At 41.0% G+C, this 16904-nt stretch overlaps 1 protein-coding gene across 1 annotated transcript in view; it reads right to left on the bottom strand.

Moving 5' to 3' along the window:
* The window catches only part of LOC130120335 (lambda-crystallin homolog), a gene marked incomplete at its 5' end in the record, with an annotated part of 33043 nt that overhangs the window by 1590 nt on the left and 14549 nt on the right, over window positions 1-16904 (bottom strand). Inside the window, 2 exons of the mRNA XM_056288885.1 lie at window positions 1297-1403; window positions 16377-16485. Coding sequence (XP_056144860.1) covers window positions 1297-1403; window positions 16377-16485 — 216 coding nt within the window. The remainder of the gene's footprint in view (window positions 1-1296; window positions 1404-16376; window positions 16486-16904) is intronic.

Raw genomic sequence — 16904 nt, 5'->3', positions numbered from 1 at the left:
AAGGTTCATGAATGTCTAATGTGAAATCAAAGGTTCGGACTTTCGGATCAATCATAGGAAGTAATAAAACAAACACAAACAGTAACACCTAGTAACAGCGAGCGCGCCTGGCAACAACGAGCGCGCCTGGCGGCAACAACGAGCCAAAAGTTCAAGTCAAGGTCCGCTGGTATGAAAGCAAAAGTCCTGAACCTAATGACTATAAAATAACAGATGTGAAAGCACCAGAACCAGACTCTGGTTCAGACCTTGGTTTGGACTTTCAAGTGTGAAAGGGACCTAAGAATATCAAGTGGGCCACAGAGAAAAGGGATTCGGGGAATCAATAAATATCTTTGCGCAACTTGTTAGCTGAAATAACTAACAACAGCAAATCTGCAAATTGTGGGTCCTCTTCAAACAGTACTTACACACTGAACAATGCACTGTTAAGAGATGTCAGCAATAGAGGATAGTGAAAAACAATCTTTTTTTTTTAATATAGCAATAATATCAGGGAGGATGTTCTCATCCACAATAATACTGCTGGGTTCTTGATTCTCAGCTGTCTAAATCACCCTAATCACCAGCAGAAATCTCAATAAAAAATATCCTGTGGTTATACAGTGGTTACCAATTCATGTGTGCCGACTCAGAAGATATTTCAACATACATACTTATACATACATGCATACATACATGCATGCATAAATAAAAACATACATACATACATACAGACATTTAAAACCAGGAATAAGCAAGAAAGAGGAAAATTGTTCTCTACAAGGGATCGCCGCTGACCCCATTTGTTTCCACATCACGAGAAAGGAACAAGTTATTGTTGTGGGTCAGGGTGTCCTCACATGACTACCTTGGTTTGAGTATGGCTAACATTTAAACAGCCTGTGATAGCATGTGATTGAGTAATGTCTAATTAGCGCTGGGTGCTCCACGGTATATCGGCACGGTAAGGTCTACCGTTACGCAAAACTAAACGCTCCATTCTGGAACATTCCCTTCTGTGAATTGAATCTGTAGAGAGACATGTGAAGCAAGAAAAAAAAAGAAAAAAGATAGGGTCTGTTTTAAAGCTGCACCTTTTTGAATGTCAATTGGGGCTAGTGCGACTTCAAATCATGCATTTCTTTTTTTGTTTTTACCCGGAATCATGCTCAAGGTCACCCAGTCAGGACAATGTTATGGACATTGTGGCCCTTCATTTATGAAGTGGTCTCTCTACGTCTAGGCAATCCTGGCCGTCATGGCACACACACAGAAACAAACACACACACACAGTAGTACTGCCATTAAACTTACTTTGGTGATGCGCTCGGCTGCCTCACCGCTGAAGTCTGGCACAGGTCCAAATGCAGTTAGCACCCTCTTCATACCTTCTCTGTACCGCTTCAGATAGTCCTCCAAACCTGCGGGGGGCAGATGTGAGTGTGGAGGGTGAAAATGAAACCTAGTTAGGTTAAGGGAAAAGTGAATGAATATGTGTTCGTGTGAGTGTGTTGAGGGGCAGGATATGAACCCTAGTCCTGGTCAGGGAGAGTGAGTGTCAGTGTGTGTATGTGTGTACAGTATGGTAACGGTTAACAGAGGGGTCAGGGTAGGGAGGGATCCAATGCATGTGTACAGCATACGCATACATATAAATGCATGTCAGGCAATGTCAATGAATCTCAATAAATCCAAGCATACATCTCACTGGATTTGGATTACTCTTGGATTATATGTTATGATACTGAATTAAACTCTGTTCAATGACACAAGTCCTTTGGCTACACCCTACTGGACATCCTTGACATCTTGGACACTTCGCCAAAATCTGTGGCATTGCGCTCCTTGATTTAGAAGTAAAAAGACAACAAGCTAACAGAGTGACCGATTTTGGGATCCTTGAGTTAAAGAGCGAACAGTGTAACCAATCATTAGACATTATGGAGACATCATAAAGAGGCGCCAGTCTTAGGCTTTGTTGACTCTCCTGCCATAACCAACACAGAAGATTAGGTGTTGATCGATGGAAGAGATAACAACGTGAGGTGGTGCAACTGCTCACCGGCCTAAACATCGAAGTGAGGTCTCTCCAAAGCTCGCGCGGTGATTTGGTTTAGTTTCAGAGGGCCACTGCTCAAATGACTCTACCACAGTAGGATGAAGTTCCACAACAAAGATGCTTCATCCAGCTACAGTTTAGTTATCATAAGAAATTATTTCTGCATTGATTTTACGCACAGTTAATCATTCATTTGAGAGAGTATTTCTTTTTTTTCTCCTTTTTCCTCCCCAATTGTACTGTCCAATTACCCCACTCTTCCGAGCTGGCTGCAGACTACCACATGCCTCCTCTGATACATGTGGAGTCACCAGCCACTTCTTTTCACCTGACGCATGGGAGGATCACGCTATTCCCCCCAGTCCCCCCTCCCTGCCCTGACCGACCAGAGGAGGCGCTAGTTTGGCAACCAGGACACATACCCACATCCGGCTTCCCACCCGCAGACACAGCCAATTGTGTCTGTAGGGATGCCCAACCAAGCCGGAGGTAACGTGGGGATTCGAACCAGCAGTCCCCATGTTGGTAGGCAACGGAATAGACCGCCATGCCATCCGAATGCCTGAGACAGTATTTTTTATAGAACTTCAAACAAAACTTCAAGTCAGAGATGTGTTGTCACAATTCTTTTTTTGTAAACAGACGAAGGTGGGAAGAACAGTTGAGAGCTTTTCTCTATTTCAACTGTTATATTACATCATATATTGTATCGTCATTGCTAAAAACTTGAGTCTTGGCTAGTGTTACAGCTGCACTTGCACCATGCACATGTGCTATTATTTCATATATTCTCATGTTTTAATTGTTCCCAGTGTTACTGTTGGTTGTGTTACAGTATGTTTTTTTCCTCTTATTTTCTCTTGACTAACACAAGTCAATTTCCTCACAGAGATTCTCAAAGTTTGATAAGATTTTATGTAATGCATCTTTTGTGATTTAATGTCACAGAATTGGATCTAATCTAATTTTTCTACCTACAAGCTTTTTTTTTTTTAATAACTCTTTCCCTTCTTTTAAAGCATGCCCTTTATACTGTCTTGAGCTGCAAAAGTTAACATGGAGTTGGCTCGACTATAGATTGCACAGCAGTGTGATAACACAAGGTTTGTGTGGCAGGAACCTGCAGCGCTATTTCAGGTTACATATCATTTTTTACATAGCCTCGCAATCTTTCTCCCCCTTTTCTATTTCTCTCCCTCTTCCTAAGTCTGTTTGACTGTCTCTGTCTTATTCACGTTGGTGTGTTTCATTTTTTTATTGATAAATGACTTGGACTCTCTAAGCTTAGGCTCTTCTGTGCCCAGGCTGAAAAAGAGAAATCAGTCAGACAAAACGGGACACACACACACACACACACACACACACACACACACACACACACACACACACACACACACACACACACACACACACACACACACACACACACACACACACACACACACACACACACACACACAGAGTGAGAGAAACAGACAGAGAGGGAGAGACAGACAGACAGACAGAGACAGAGAGACAGAGAGTCTGAGTGCTCTAGTATCTGATTGGAACCATTTAAGAGTTTGGCAGTCACAACAGGAGTTGGGCTGTGCAATCTTTGGAGGACATAATCATACAACTCCCTTCTTCAAACTGAAACACAAGCAGCGGAGAACATAGGCCTAACAACAGGTAGTGCTGGCAACTGGTTTGAAGACTGCAACCCTGTTTTTTTTATTTGATGGGGATGGTGGATGGTTGGATTACTGGCGTGAGGGAGTGCATTCACTAGGTTGATCAAAAGATGGCTTTGTTTGGCCATAGTGGTCTCCTTTCTCCCCCCCCCCCTCTCTGAACAGTGAGGGTCAATCTCTGGGTTTCACACTCCCATTTGATATTCTCCATCTACCTGATATTTCTCTCTCTCACATGCACACAAACACACACACTGTAATGTATGTGGCCATGGTATGGTACGTTCACCGAGGCTGAGACATGTTTGGCATCTGCGGATCATGTGCCTTGTGTAACCAGGTGGTTTCATGGCTTGATGTTGAGCTTAGGAGTCATTTTCATGGTTCATTTTATAGGTTAGTAGTTACCCATGGTTCAGGTTCAACTTTATTTACCATTAAGTGTTTTTTTAAGTACATTTTGTGTAAAAATGTAAAAGCAATGTCCTCAAAGTATTTTCACTGCAGCATTAAAGTTTCCATGATACAAATCCAAATCACTCACTCAACATACACACCTCGTTTCTCCGTCCTGGTGTCCTGCAAAGTTTGTTACCATGTACACCACACCAATTTTTTTTTTTTTTTTTGCAAATCAAGTCATTATTAACACTGATCTTCGAAAAAAGAAAAAAAAGACTGGATCGAGCTGCCCATTGTTCTCAGCACTTAAAATTGCAGCCAGGGCGAGGCCATATTGGATGGACCCAGATCTGCAAATCTTACCATGAAATGTGACAGAAAATATGGCGAAGCAGGGAACTCAGTGCTGTGCTTTCAATTGTAGCAAGTGTGGAAAATTTGGAAATGAAACAGAAAATGTTCAGAGTTACAGTGAAGGGAGTGAAGACGATGAAACAATGATAAAACTGCAATTTCCAAGGACTTTTCATGGGTAAGTTCTGCTTCTGTTGCTGCTACTAGCCTAGGCTCACTCCTTGCTGTCTGATGCAAGAGGTGCATTCAGGCTTATGACTTACTACACAAGCTTATGGATTGTCTTGTATTATCAAATAAATAAATGTTTGCCATATTTTGACGAGCGTCATTTCCCATCAATAGATTTCCATCTAATCCTGTGAAAAGAAAACAATGGCTTGTTCAAATGTGTCGTGAGGACTGGTCACCCACACCACACTCCAAAGTATACCCAGATCATTTTCAAGAGGAAAATATAGACAGGAAAGGGCAAATTTTCCAACTGAGGGCTCATGCAGTACCAACAATATTCAAAAAAATTCCAAAACATCTTCAAAAGGTATATAGCTCTTTTACTGATCTACTAAGTATGACATAACATGACAAATATACATATGCCTGCTAATCCTTTCTTTAATCTTTGCTCTTGTTTTTTTTTAATCCCCAAGTTATACCAGCCATATGGTCTTTGCTTTTTCAAATACAAAATAAATTTGGTCAAAATTTGGGAGCCTGGTTAATTCCTAGTCATAGTATTATAATTTTTGTACGCTACAGGTAAACAAAAGGCCACGAAAGAGGCAGCATGTGGATGAGCAGCAAACTGAAAGGGAAAAAGACATGCAAGCAAAGCCAGCAAATATACAACACTCTGTGAACATGATTACTGCATTGTTGATTCACCAAGAAAATTGCAAGAAAAACTAAACAAGAGTAACGAGAAAACATGTGAATTGAAGAAGTTAAATTACTCACAGCAGAAGTCCCTCTGTTTAAAAGTCAAAGTCAAATCACTGAAGAGTGTTATTAAGACTATGAAGGATAAAGCATCTCATATCACACAGTTGTGAGGAGCTGCTGCAACAAACTTTTTCTGGTGTTCCATTGGCTTTACTGTGTCACATGACAGGAAATGAATCAGGCAAAAGTTTAAGGTATTCTCTCTTTTTTTGGATTTCCCACCCGTTTTTCTCCCCAATTGTACCCGTTCAATCACCCTACTATTCCGAGCCATCCCGGTCACTGCTCCACCCCCTCTGCCAAGCCAACAAACATCAAATCCAGGCGGCATGGTGATGCAGTAGTTAGCGCAGTCGAAGGTCCTGGGTTTGAACCCTGGGGTTGTCCAACCTTGGGGGGGGGGTCATCCCAGGTTGTCCTCTGTGTGGAGTTTGCATGTTCTCCCAATGTCTGTTCCTCCAGTTTCCTCCCACAGTCCAAAGACATGTAGGTCAGGTGAATTGGCCATAATAAATTGTCCCTAGGTGTGAATGTGTTGGCCCTGTGATGGACTGGTGGCCTGTCCAGGGTGTCTCCCCGCCTGCCACCCAATGACTGCTGGGATAGGCTCCAGCATCCAGTGACCCCGATTGGGATAAGCGGCTTGGATAATGGAATGGACTGGAAAAAATATCAAATCCCAGTGCCCCAATACAGTGACAGGGACACTGTGTTTAGGAGATGCCGTCCTTCGGATGAGACATTAAACTGAGGTCCTGACTTACTGTGGTCATTAAAGATCCCATGGCGCTTATTGCAAACAGTAGGGGGTACCCTGGTGTCCTGGCAAAATTCGTAAACCTGGCTCTCTCCCTCTGGTCCCCATGTAATTGGCTCAATGATTCCTCCCTCTCCACCTCAAGCTGATGTGTGGTGAGCATTCTGACGCAAAATGGCTGCTGTGCATCACCCAGGTGGGTGCTACACATTGGTGGTGGTTGAAATGAGTTACCCCTTTCAATGTGAAGCGCTTTGGGTGTCTAGAAAAGCGCTATATAAATGTAATGATGATTATTATCATTATCTTGAACTTTTTTTTGGTGCTGTGCAATCTGCTCGTGGTTTCAACCATAACCTTACATCACAACAATTTACTGCTGTGCATAAAGTTTGTTTTTTTCATATTGTATCAGAGTCGGAACAATTTCCTGTCTGTCTGAGAACTTGTGATAATTTGCTGTTTTTTTTTTAAACAGTACCTTTATTTACTTTTTCTTTTAGAACATACATGTATAAAAACACAATAACAAACAAACAAAAGAGAAGAGGTGGTCCAAAGGTATCTTTTCCATCGGGGAGGGCTGGCAATTAAAGCCAGTGTCCCTTTTGCTGTGCAAGAAACTACTACGTATCTGTAGATATCTAAAAAAAAAAAACACTTTGGGGTAAGATATATTTCTGTTGTAATTGCGCAAATGAAAACATTATGTCTTTCTCATATAAATGACCTATAGTGATGATCCCTTTATGTTGCCATAGCTCAAATCCAGCATCTGTAACTCCAGGGGAAAAGTCAATATTACCCCATACTGGAGAGAGGGAGGATAGCATTCTTTCTTGTCCTTCTAATTTTCTAATTGCTACCCAAGCTTGTAATGTTGAATTTTAATGATATTATTCCCAGTGATATTTTTTTTAAAATCTTTTCCTGTTCAAGAGCGAGCAGAAGACCCACCAATGATGTACTGATCTGTGATGATTCTAGATCTAGCCATATAGATTCTGAATCATTCTTTACCCATTCAGCAATATAATGTAACTGCGAGGCTAGTTGGTAAAGCCTGATGTTAGGGACAGACAAGCCCCCCATCTCCTGTTGCCTCATCAATCTAGCTATCCTTATACGAGGCCTCTTCTTGTTCCAAATAAAGGTGCTAAATTGCCTATTTATCTCTTTAATAACTTTAGTTTTAAATAGAATTGGGATCATATGAAATAAGTAGAGAAACCTAGCAACAATGTTAATTTTAAGTAATGATAACCGTCCCAACATCAAAAGCGGTAAGGAAGACCATCTTCCAGGTCTTCATGTATACGTTTTAACAGGGGTCCAAAGTTAGTGCAATACAGCTGTTGTAGTGAAGGGGTTATACATATCCCCATGTAAGTGAAGCCCTTAGGTAACCACTTAAATGGACAGGATAAGGGAGGAGGTAAATCTCTAAGACCACCCATGGGGAGTGCCTCTGACTTTGTGAAATTAATTTTGAAGCCTGAAAACTTGCTAAAATTACTTATCAGATTCAAGACTGCAGGCATGGATACACCTGGGTTAGTAAGAAATAGCAGGATATCCACATACAATGAAATTTTATGGTTCCTGTTCCCAACTGAAACACCTGAGATAGAGGAGGAGCATCTAATAGCTTCTGCCAGAGGTTCGATAGCTATTGCAAATAATAAAGGAGACACAGGCCAGCCCTGTCTTGATCCTTGACCCAGGCAGAAAATGAGGACTTTTTGCCATTTGTCAGCACAGCAGTTAACGGATTATTATATATAAGCTTCACCCAGCTGATAAACCCCTCCCCCAGACCAAATACGTCAAGTGCGGAAAACAAATAGGGCCACTCAATGTGATCAAAGGCTTTCTCAGCATCGAAACTGACAACTAAGCCATCCAATTTACGAAGCTGGTAAAGTTGAATAATATTGAGAAGCTTTCTCATATTGCTACAAGAATTCCTACCAATAATAAAACCTGTTTGGTCATTCTTTATAATAGAAGGCAGAACTTTCTCTAAGTGTAAGGCCAAGGTTTTGGACAGCAGCTTAAAGTCTGCATTTAACAAGCTTATGGGCCTATAAGAAGTGCATTCATCTGCTGGTTTCCCTTTTTTAAGGATAAGGCTGACATTGACCTCTGTAAGTGATCTTGGGAGGGAGCCCTTCTCTAATGAATCATTTAGCTTTTCAAGTAGGGGTCCTATAAGTCAGAATTTGAACTCCTTATAAAACCCCCACCTAAACCCGTCAGGGCCTGGAGCCTTGCCTGACTGCATAGTTTTCAAAGTGTCCACAATTTTTGCTCTGTATTCCGTTTATCTAATTCTTCCCTCTGGAAGTCTGTTGCCTTAGGTCAATTTAACACAGAAAAAAAGTTACCTAATAAGGTTTGATTATCTTTAGATTGTTCACTTGTATATAACTGACTGTAAAATTGTTCGAAAACCTTATTGATACTGTCTACATCGGTTTTACTCTGCCCATTAGAGTCTTTGATGGATGAAAGACATTGAGAATCAGGCCTTTTATTCACTAACCTGACAAGGTACTTACTGGGCTTGTTGCCAAATTCATACAACTTTTGTTTTGCAAATCTAATATTTTGTTTGGCTTTGTGTGTAAGTAAGGAGTTTAGTGAAGCTCTGGTGGCCAACATTGCCTTCAAGTTATTCTCTGATGGATTTTTAATATATTCCTTCTCCAATTCTGAAAGCTCAAGTTCAAGTTCCCTCTGAGTCTCGAGGGATTTCCGTCGCTTACTCTTTACGTATGATATTATTAAACCTCTGGCGTATGCTTTGCTTGTTTCCCATAAGATTGAGGAGGAAATGTCAGGTGTCTTATTAATTGTATAGAATGCTTTGAATTTGGAATTAAAATATAAAATAAAACTTTGTCCCAGTATGGGAAACATCCCCCTCTTGAAAACGTTGTAGAAACATTGGGCTATGATCAGATATGGTGATACTTCCAATAGTGCAAGAGGTTATTAAGTGAAGCATCATCTTTGGTGCTAGGAAATAGGCTATTCTTGAATTACTCTTGCGGGCTTTTGAGAAAAAAGTATATTCTTTCTTTCCCGGGTGTAAAGTTCTCCAGACACCTAAGTATCCCATCTCTTCACATGACTCTATTATTGCCTTTATCTAGGGGGATGTTTCTCCGCTGGGAACTTATCAATTTGGGGATCCATCAGGCAATTTAAATCTCCACCTATTATTGACTGTTCACATTCGAGTTCACCAAATTCTGAAAAAGCTTTAGTAAGCAAATCTGTTGCACGGTTGGGTGGGTAACATACATTCATAATAGAGATATTTTTCCCAAACAGTGATCCTCTCACAATAACATACCTCCCACTATTACCTGACACATTTTTCAAGCTTAAATGGAAGTGATTTATGAATTAAGATGCAAATCCCTCTACTGTTTGAGGTAAAGGATGAAAAAAATACCTGACCCACCCATTCACGTTTTAACTTAAGATGTTCCCCATCTTTAAGGTGGGTTTCCCGTAACAGAGCAATTTTCGCATCCTCTTTTTTAAGGAAAGTTAAAATCTTCTTTCTTTTCACTGGATGATGAACTCCTCGCACATTCCAAGTACAAAACTTCACGTCAGATGCAGTCATTGTTAGAACTGTAAGTGTTAAATCCTAAGTCCTTATTGCTGTTGCCCATGATAAATATTCCATCCATTATCATGCATAAATAATGACCTGCTGAGTGAATAATCTTGTTCATGGTAAGTGAATGTAATTTCCTTACAGAATAGAACTGTGGCCTTCTCCCAATAAAAACTATGTACAACTACTGTTACTAGGTCCTTAAGATATAAAACAAGACAAGTATGAAAAAACACACTAAACAAAAAAACCTCTCTTCCCACAGGAATGCCCCTGAGGGAGAGCGACCCTGAACCTTACGCTAGACGCAAGCATTGTACTTTAGAGACAGCACCTCATTAAAACAACAAACCAACAAAAAACCCCAAGAATTAATTGGTTAAAAAATAAATAATAAAACAATAAATAGAAGGTAAATAAAAAGGGGGCAAATATCAAATGTCAATGATAGTGATAGTGCTTTGAAATGAAGGATGTAGTGGTAACATAAGGTATAATAATGATCAGGACCATGCCCTTCTAAATTAGGGCATTGTGTAGAATAGGCAACACCCTTGAGGCAAATAAGCAAATAATAAAATAAATGAAATAAGTAGAAGGTAAATAAAATGAAAATAAGAAAATAAAAACAAAATAAAAAAGGGGCAGAATAATACTAGAATATCGACAGCAATATTAGTGATAGTGCTTTAAAGTGAAGGATGTAATGGTAACATAAGTTATAATACGACCATGTCCTCCTAAATTATGGTATTGTGCAGCATAGGCAATACCCTTGAGGCAGATAAAATGTGTACCGTTCAAAATATAACAGCTTTAATCACATCTGGATTTAAGTTCAACATGTACAAATTCATGTAAGGTTGCCTTTATATCAGCGCAGCGTTTCTGATCACAGCCATATTGCTCAACGTGACATGTGACCAGGCGGCATCAGGGTAATGCAGTTCAACAGTTTGCCTCTGTGTGGGTTATGCCTGCCATTCTCTCTAACCACTACAATTCACAAGCACCATTATCCTCAGTCGCTGATTGAATGCAAAGCCACTGGGATGCTCAGCAGCAGTCCCAGCAGTCATTGGGCGGCAAGCGGGGAGACACCCTGGACAGGCCGCCAGGCCATCACACAGGGCCCACACACACACAGGGCCCACACACACACACACACATACACACACACATTCATACCTAGGGACAATTTAGTAATGCCGATTCACCTGACCTAGATGTCAACTGCCGCAAAAATCCAAAAAAAAAAAGAGGAAAGGAAAGCCCTGAAAAAATGTCAGTAGACACACATGACTTGAGCCTGGTCCAAGAGATTCATTTTACAGGCAAAGTGGGCATCCTGCCCAGCGACTCTGATGTTAGCTTACTAATTCCCAATGTCCAGAACAGACTAAAATTCTGGTTCAGCAAAATAACTACCACACAAAGCAACCATAACGTTAGTCCTGAACATTGAAGAGTTTCAAATTCAAAATTCAAAGGCCACTGTGACGCTCACCTCACCAGATGCTTGTGTTGGCCATTTAGAAAAGTGCTATATAAATATAATCCATCCATCCATTATCTGAACCACTTATCCTGCTTTCAGGGTTGTGGGGATGCTGGAGCTTATTCCAGCAGTCATTGGGCGGCAGGCGGGGAGACACCCTGGACAGGCCGCCAGGCCAACACACACACACACACACACACACACACACACACACACACACACACACACACACACACACACACACACTCATACTTAGTGACAATTTAGTATGGCTGATTCACCTGACTTACATGTCTTTGGACTGTGGGAGGAAACCCACACAGACACTGGGAGAACATGCAAGATCCACACGGAGGATGACCCGGGACTACCCACCAAGGTTGGACTACCCCAGGCCTCGAACCCAGGACCTTCTTGCTGTGAGGTGACTGTGCTAACCACTGCGCTGCCGTGTCACTATATAAATATAATGATTATTATTATTATTTTATAATGAGTCGATAAAGGCTGATAGTTATTCCGGAGAACAGAAAGTTTTGGTGGTGTTGTTCATTGTTACCCAAAGAGATGCTAGGTAAATCATGCTGTAGCTGGCTCCGGGAATACTCTGGAGCTTCTTTTTGATGTCGGTATATTCCCTCTGTTTTTTCTACTGTCTCTGCAGCAAAATCCTGGAAGAATGAATATTTTTGCTTCCTTAATTGCAGCCTTCATGACTCTGTTGGAGAAATTGTGAAATCTCACGATCATGGCTTGGGGTAGTTTGGATGTGGTGGGACCTGGGACCCTGTGAGCCTGTTCAAGTTTGACTCGACCGGTCTTGGTTTCCATGCCCAAAAACCTGAGGAATCCATGTTTCCATAAACTTAACCGCATCAGCACCCTCCATCTTCTCACGTATGCCAATCACTCTCAGGTTTTTGCGGCATCTTCAGTTCTCGTAGTCTTGTAGGCATTTCCTTTACCACTTTAGTCAAGGCATCCCTGCGTTTGTCCACCGCAGGTGTAGCATTCTCCACTGCCAATATTCTTTCCGCCTCTCCGACACTTTCGCTAACTTCCTTCAAATGTTGGGAAATGTTGTCATTGATACTATGCAACATGCGCTCCAGTTTTTCATCAATCGACCTTGTTATATTAGCCGTCATTAGCGCCATAGCTTTCGCCAGTGTGAGGTCCAATTCGGCCATGTCATCAGGTCACACGTTGCCAACATCTTGAGAAGTAGCAATGGAGGGGTCGTTCTCCTAGACTGTTGTTTTGGAGGCATCTCACCAGTAAACTTGCCCCAGAAGTGCTCCAACGAAATAACCTGGAGTCAATACTCCGTTCTGCACTATCTAAAATGCCCCTAACAAAAATAAATTGTATTGAATTAATATGGAGGTGCCAGAGCTCCATTGACGTGTGGCTACTTGGTTGCATGCATCACCGGAAGTAAAATTTGCAGTTTTTTTTAATTTGATCTGATTCATTTGATCCAGCAAATAAATACCACAAAAATATATCTAAGGCTTGTTTAGTTCCACTGAACAGTGCACTTCTCAGCAGGAAGCTTTCATCCAGACATCCAGATATTTGCTCAATGCACATACACTACCGTTCAAAAGTTTGGGATCACCCAAACAATTTCGTGTTTTCCATGAAAAGTCACACTTATTCACCACCATATGTTGTGAAATGAATAGAAAATAGAGTCAAGACATTGACAAGGTTAGAAATAATGATTTGTATTTGAAATAAGATTTTTTTTACATCAAACTTTGCTTTCGTCAAAGAATCCTCCATTTGCAGCAATTACAGCATTGCAGACCTTTGGCATTCTAGCTGTTAATTTGTTGAGGTAATCTGGAGAAATTGCACCCCACACTTCCAGAAGCAGCTCCCACAAGTTGGATTGGTTGGATGGGCACTTCTTTGAGCAGATTGAGTTTCTGGAGCATCACATTTGTGGGGTCAATTAAACGCTCAAAATGGCCAGAAAAAGAGAACTTTCATCTGAAACTCGACAGTCTATTCTTGTTCTTAGAAATGAAGGCTATTCCATGCGAGAAATTGCTAAGAAATTGAAGATTTCCTACACCGGTGTGTACTACTCCCTTCAGAGGACAGCACAAACAGGCTCTAACCAGAGTAGAAAAAGAAGTGGGAGGCCGCGTTGCACAACTGAGCAAGAAGATAAGTACATTAGAGTCTCTAGTTTGAGAAACAGACGCCTCACAGGTCCCCAACTGGCATCTTCATTAAATAGTACCTGTTAGAGCCTGTTTGTGCTGTCCTCTGAAGGGAGTAGTACACACCGGTGTAGGAAATCTTCAATTTCTTAGCAATTTCTCGCATGGAATAGCCTTCATTTCTAAGAACAAGAATAGACTGTCGAGTTTCAGATGAAGTTCTCTTTTTCTGGCCATTTTGAGCGTTTAATTGACCCCACAAATGTGATGCTCCAGAAACTCAATCTGCTCAAAGAAGTGCCCATCCAACCAATCCAACTTGTGGGAGCTGCTTCTGGAAGCGTGGGGTGCAATTTCTCCAGATTACATCAACAAATTAACAGCTAGAATGCCAAAGGTCTGCAATGCTGTAATTGCTGCAAATGGAGGATTCTTTGACGAAAGCAAAGTTTGATGTAAAAAAAATCTTATTTCAAATACAAATCATTATTTCTAACCTTGTCAATGTCTTGACTCTATTTTCTATTCATTTCACAACATATGGTGGTGAATAAGTGTGACTTTTCATGGAAAACACAAAATTGTTTGGGTGATCCCAAACTTTTGAACGGTAGTGTATATATATATATGCATTGAGCACAAAACAAGCTTGTTCTGCCATTTAACAACTTTGAGCTATAAAAAAATACATCTTTGCTCCTGAATTGTTGAGCTCTTTTTTCTACATCAAAGGTTTCATTGCAACATTCTGTGGACATATATACTATATATACATTTTTTTTTAAAAAATATATTCTCCAAATTCCAATACAAGTGCTATGTGATCTCTGCAGCTGCACTTTCTTAACAATAGAACCTCGAAGTTTGAGCCAGTCTTTTTCTTTTTTTAGATCAGTGATTATTAAGCAGTACTGAAAGGAGGTCATAGTGTTAAAATTGAGAAACAGTCACATTAATTATGCATCTACAAATGTTAGCACTGGATGTTTTCACAAACCCACCTTATGAGACTGAGCACCAACCTAGCAGCGCTATGTTAATTCTTTCCTAGTGTCTTTAACTAATCCCCATTCGTATTCTGACAATTGAGAAAAATTACACTTGACTAGCAGAGACACACCCTTTTAAGACATCAGTCTGGTATGTCTGTCAATCAATCTGAAAAGGAAGCTTTGGTAACCCTATAATTTATGGGCCATTAATTATGTAGTAATTGTGAAGGCGGCGAGGGGAGGTGGCGAGTATTGGGCCAGATGTCCTACTTGCCAAAAGGAATGTGAAGCGGTGCAGTGGCTTCTTGCTTCCTGGTGTAGTGATCGCCGAGGGTCCATCAGGACCTTAGCATATGGCTGCTCCTACGTAAAAATGTCTGCAGCAGCACCTTCTCGTGCTACCTCCTGTTTTCACAAAGTCTGCTGCGGGGGCGACCGGGTTCCCGGCGGTATAACCGGGTGGGTCGATTGGACTCATTAGCCTTGTTTGGCAGCCAATCTAGGAGAAGGACAACTCTGATTTCAAACCTGGGTAGATGAAGCTCATTAGCCTGTCCGACAGTTCATCTAGGAGAAGGCAAACTCTGATTTAAAACCTCCGCTGCCTTGCAGGTATACTTGTCTACGAGAAAGGCTTCGGGAAGAAACCCTGAGGAAAAATCTGCATCCATCTCCTTTGCCAGTCGTCTCGCTAGTCTTGCCACTGGTAGTAGGTGGTCTCGGACGAGAGAGTGAGGTTGATGATGCGCAACTCTTCCTCACTTTAATCATTGCGCAAGTCATCAGTCATCCATCACAGGATGACTAGATGGTCTTCGTTGCTGCGGCGGATGAATAACAACAAGTAATTGTGAAGAAATTGCTAAGAAATTATATTTTAAAATGAAGAAACCAACCACCTGTCTTATCCTGTATGTAGTCCATACCACTCACTATAACTAATTCCCATATATTTACCAACCAAACCTCTTTATTCTTCTTTAATTTTACCCTGCAATTACCCAATACTTCCTGATAATTCTACTACTATAACTTGTCATTATATTGATTTTACTTTACTGTTATTTCTTAGCATTTTCTCCACATTACTATGTAATTTCTTAGCAATTTCTTCACATTTACTACGCAATTAATGGCCTCTTAATCATAGGGTTACTGAAGCTTTTTAGAAAAAAAAACTGCTCTTAAAAGACACTACGATTTTCCTGCAGAGACCTACTGATTTACTTTATCCTTGAAATTCTGGAGTGTGCTTTGAGTTTTATCTATCTCAGAGATTTTGACATGTATTTACATGATGAGCTGCATCATCATGTAAATAATTGCAGTAATAGGGAGCGTCCGTGTATTGGAAGAGGCATGTGGTAGTCTGCAACCCTCCCCGGATCAGCAGAGGGGATGGAGCAGCGACTAGGGACGGCTCGGAAGAGTGGGGTAATTGGCCAGGTATGATTGGGGAGAAAAAGGGGAGGGGGGAATAGCAGTAATCACGTCTGTGCTCAAAGAAATTTCAGCCACTCCCATGGTCCCCCCACCCAGAAATTCACCTCCATGCAGTTTGAGCTGGCCCTAGCCCAGAGAACGAGAATAGCACACAGTATTAATACCACCCTACACCTGCTATTTCCAGCAAGTTGTGGTTGGTGTTAAAGTTCAGTTTCTTTCTGCTCTATGTGATGCTACTGTAGTCATAGAGTAAGCCTGTTGAAGAGATAGGAAGTTAGGATAACCTAGGACTAAAAAGCCCCTCTCAGCAGCAATTCTGCTTGAGAGGAGATCGGAACAAGTTTCTTCATCTAGGATTTGGTAGGATAAAACAAAAGCCATGTCCATGAAACTGTTCTGCGAGTTTCCAAAGTTGCCCAAATGTTTCGGCCATCATTTTGTGACCACAAAAGTGGAACAATACCTTCAGGTGCATTCAGGTGCATTGTTTCCATGGGACCTATGAAGGCATAACGCATCCCCAGTCCTTCAGACATCACCAGGTCAATGTCCTGTACCGAGATGACCCCTTCCTGGTGGAGCAAGACAGAAACTGAGTTAGAAACATCCAATTTTCTATCATTAAAATTTCATTCTTTGCATATACCTATGTTTAAATAAGTTTAATTACTAAATTTACAATTAAATTCCTAACTTTACCAACTCTTAACCCTTTAAAAACATTATTTGTTAGAGCTGTCCTTGCAATATATTTGTTAGGGGTCAAATCATCCATGATAGTTCCTACCGCTAATTGGAACGTTCAATAAGACAATGCTGCCAGGCAATTACAAAATTCCAGCCAATGAGGAGCCGAGTTTGGTTTGATATCGCCTTGAAAAAATTTTTTAGTGCCAAGAAATAAATAGGGAATCACTGGCAGCTTCAGAAAGTCATAGCATTTTGGCTACAAGACTTCTGACCAAACCAACTCTGTTTTGGCCTATCCAGA

Source organism: Lampris incognitus, chromosome 11 (genome assembly GCF_029633865.1).
Source record: "Lampris incognitus isolate fLamInc1 chromosome 11, fLamInc1.hap2, whole genome shotgun sequence".
Lineage (NCBI taxonomy): Eukaryota > Metazoa > Chordata > Actinopteri > Lampriformes > Lampridae > Lampris > Lampris incognitus.
The sequence above is the reverse complement of the archived record's forward strand: the minus strand, read 5'-3'. Positions and strand labels throughout refer to the sequence as shown.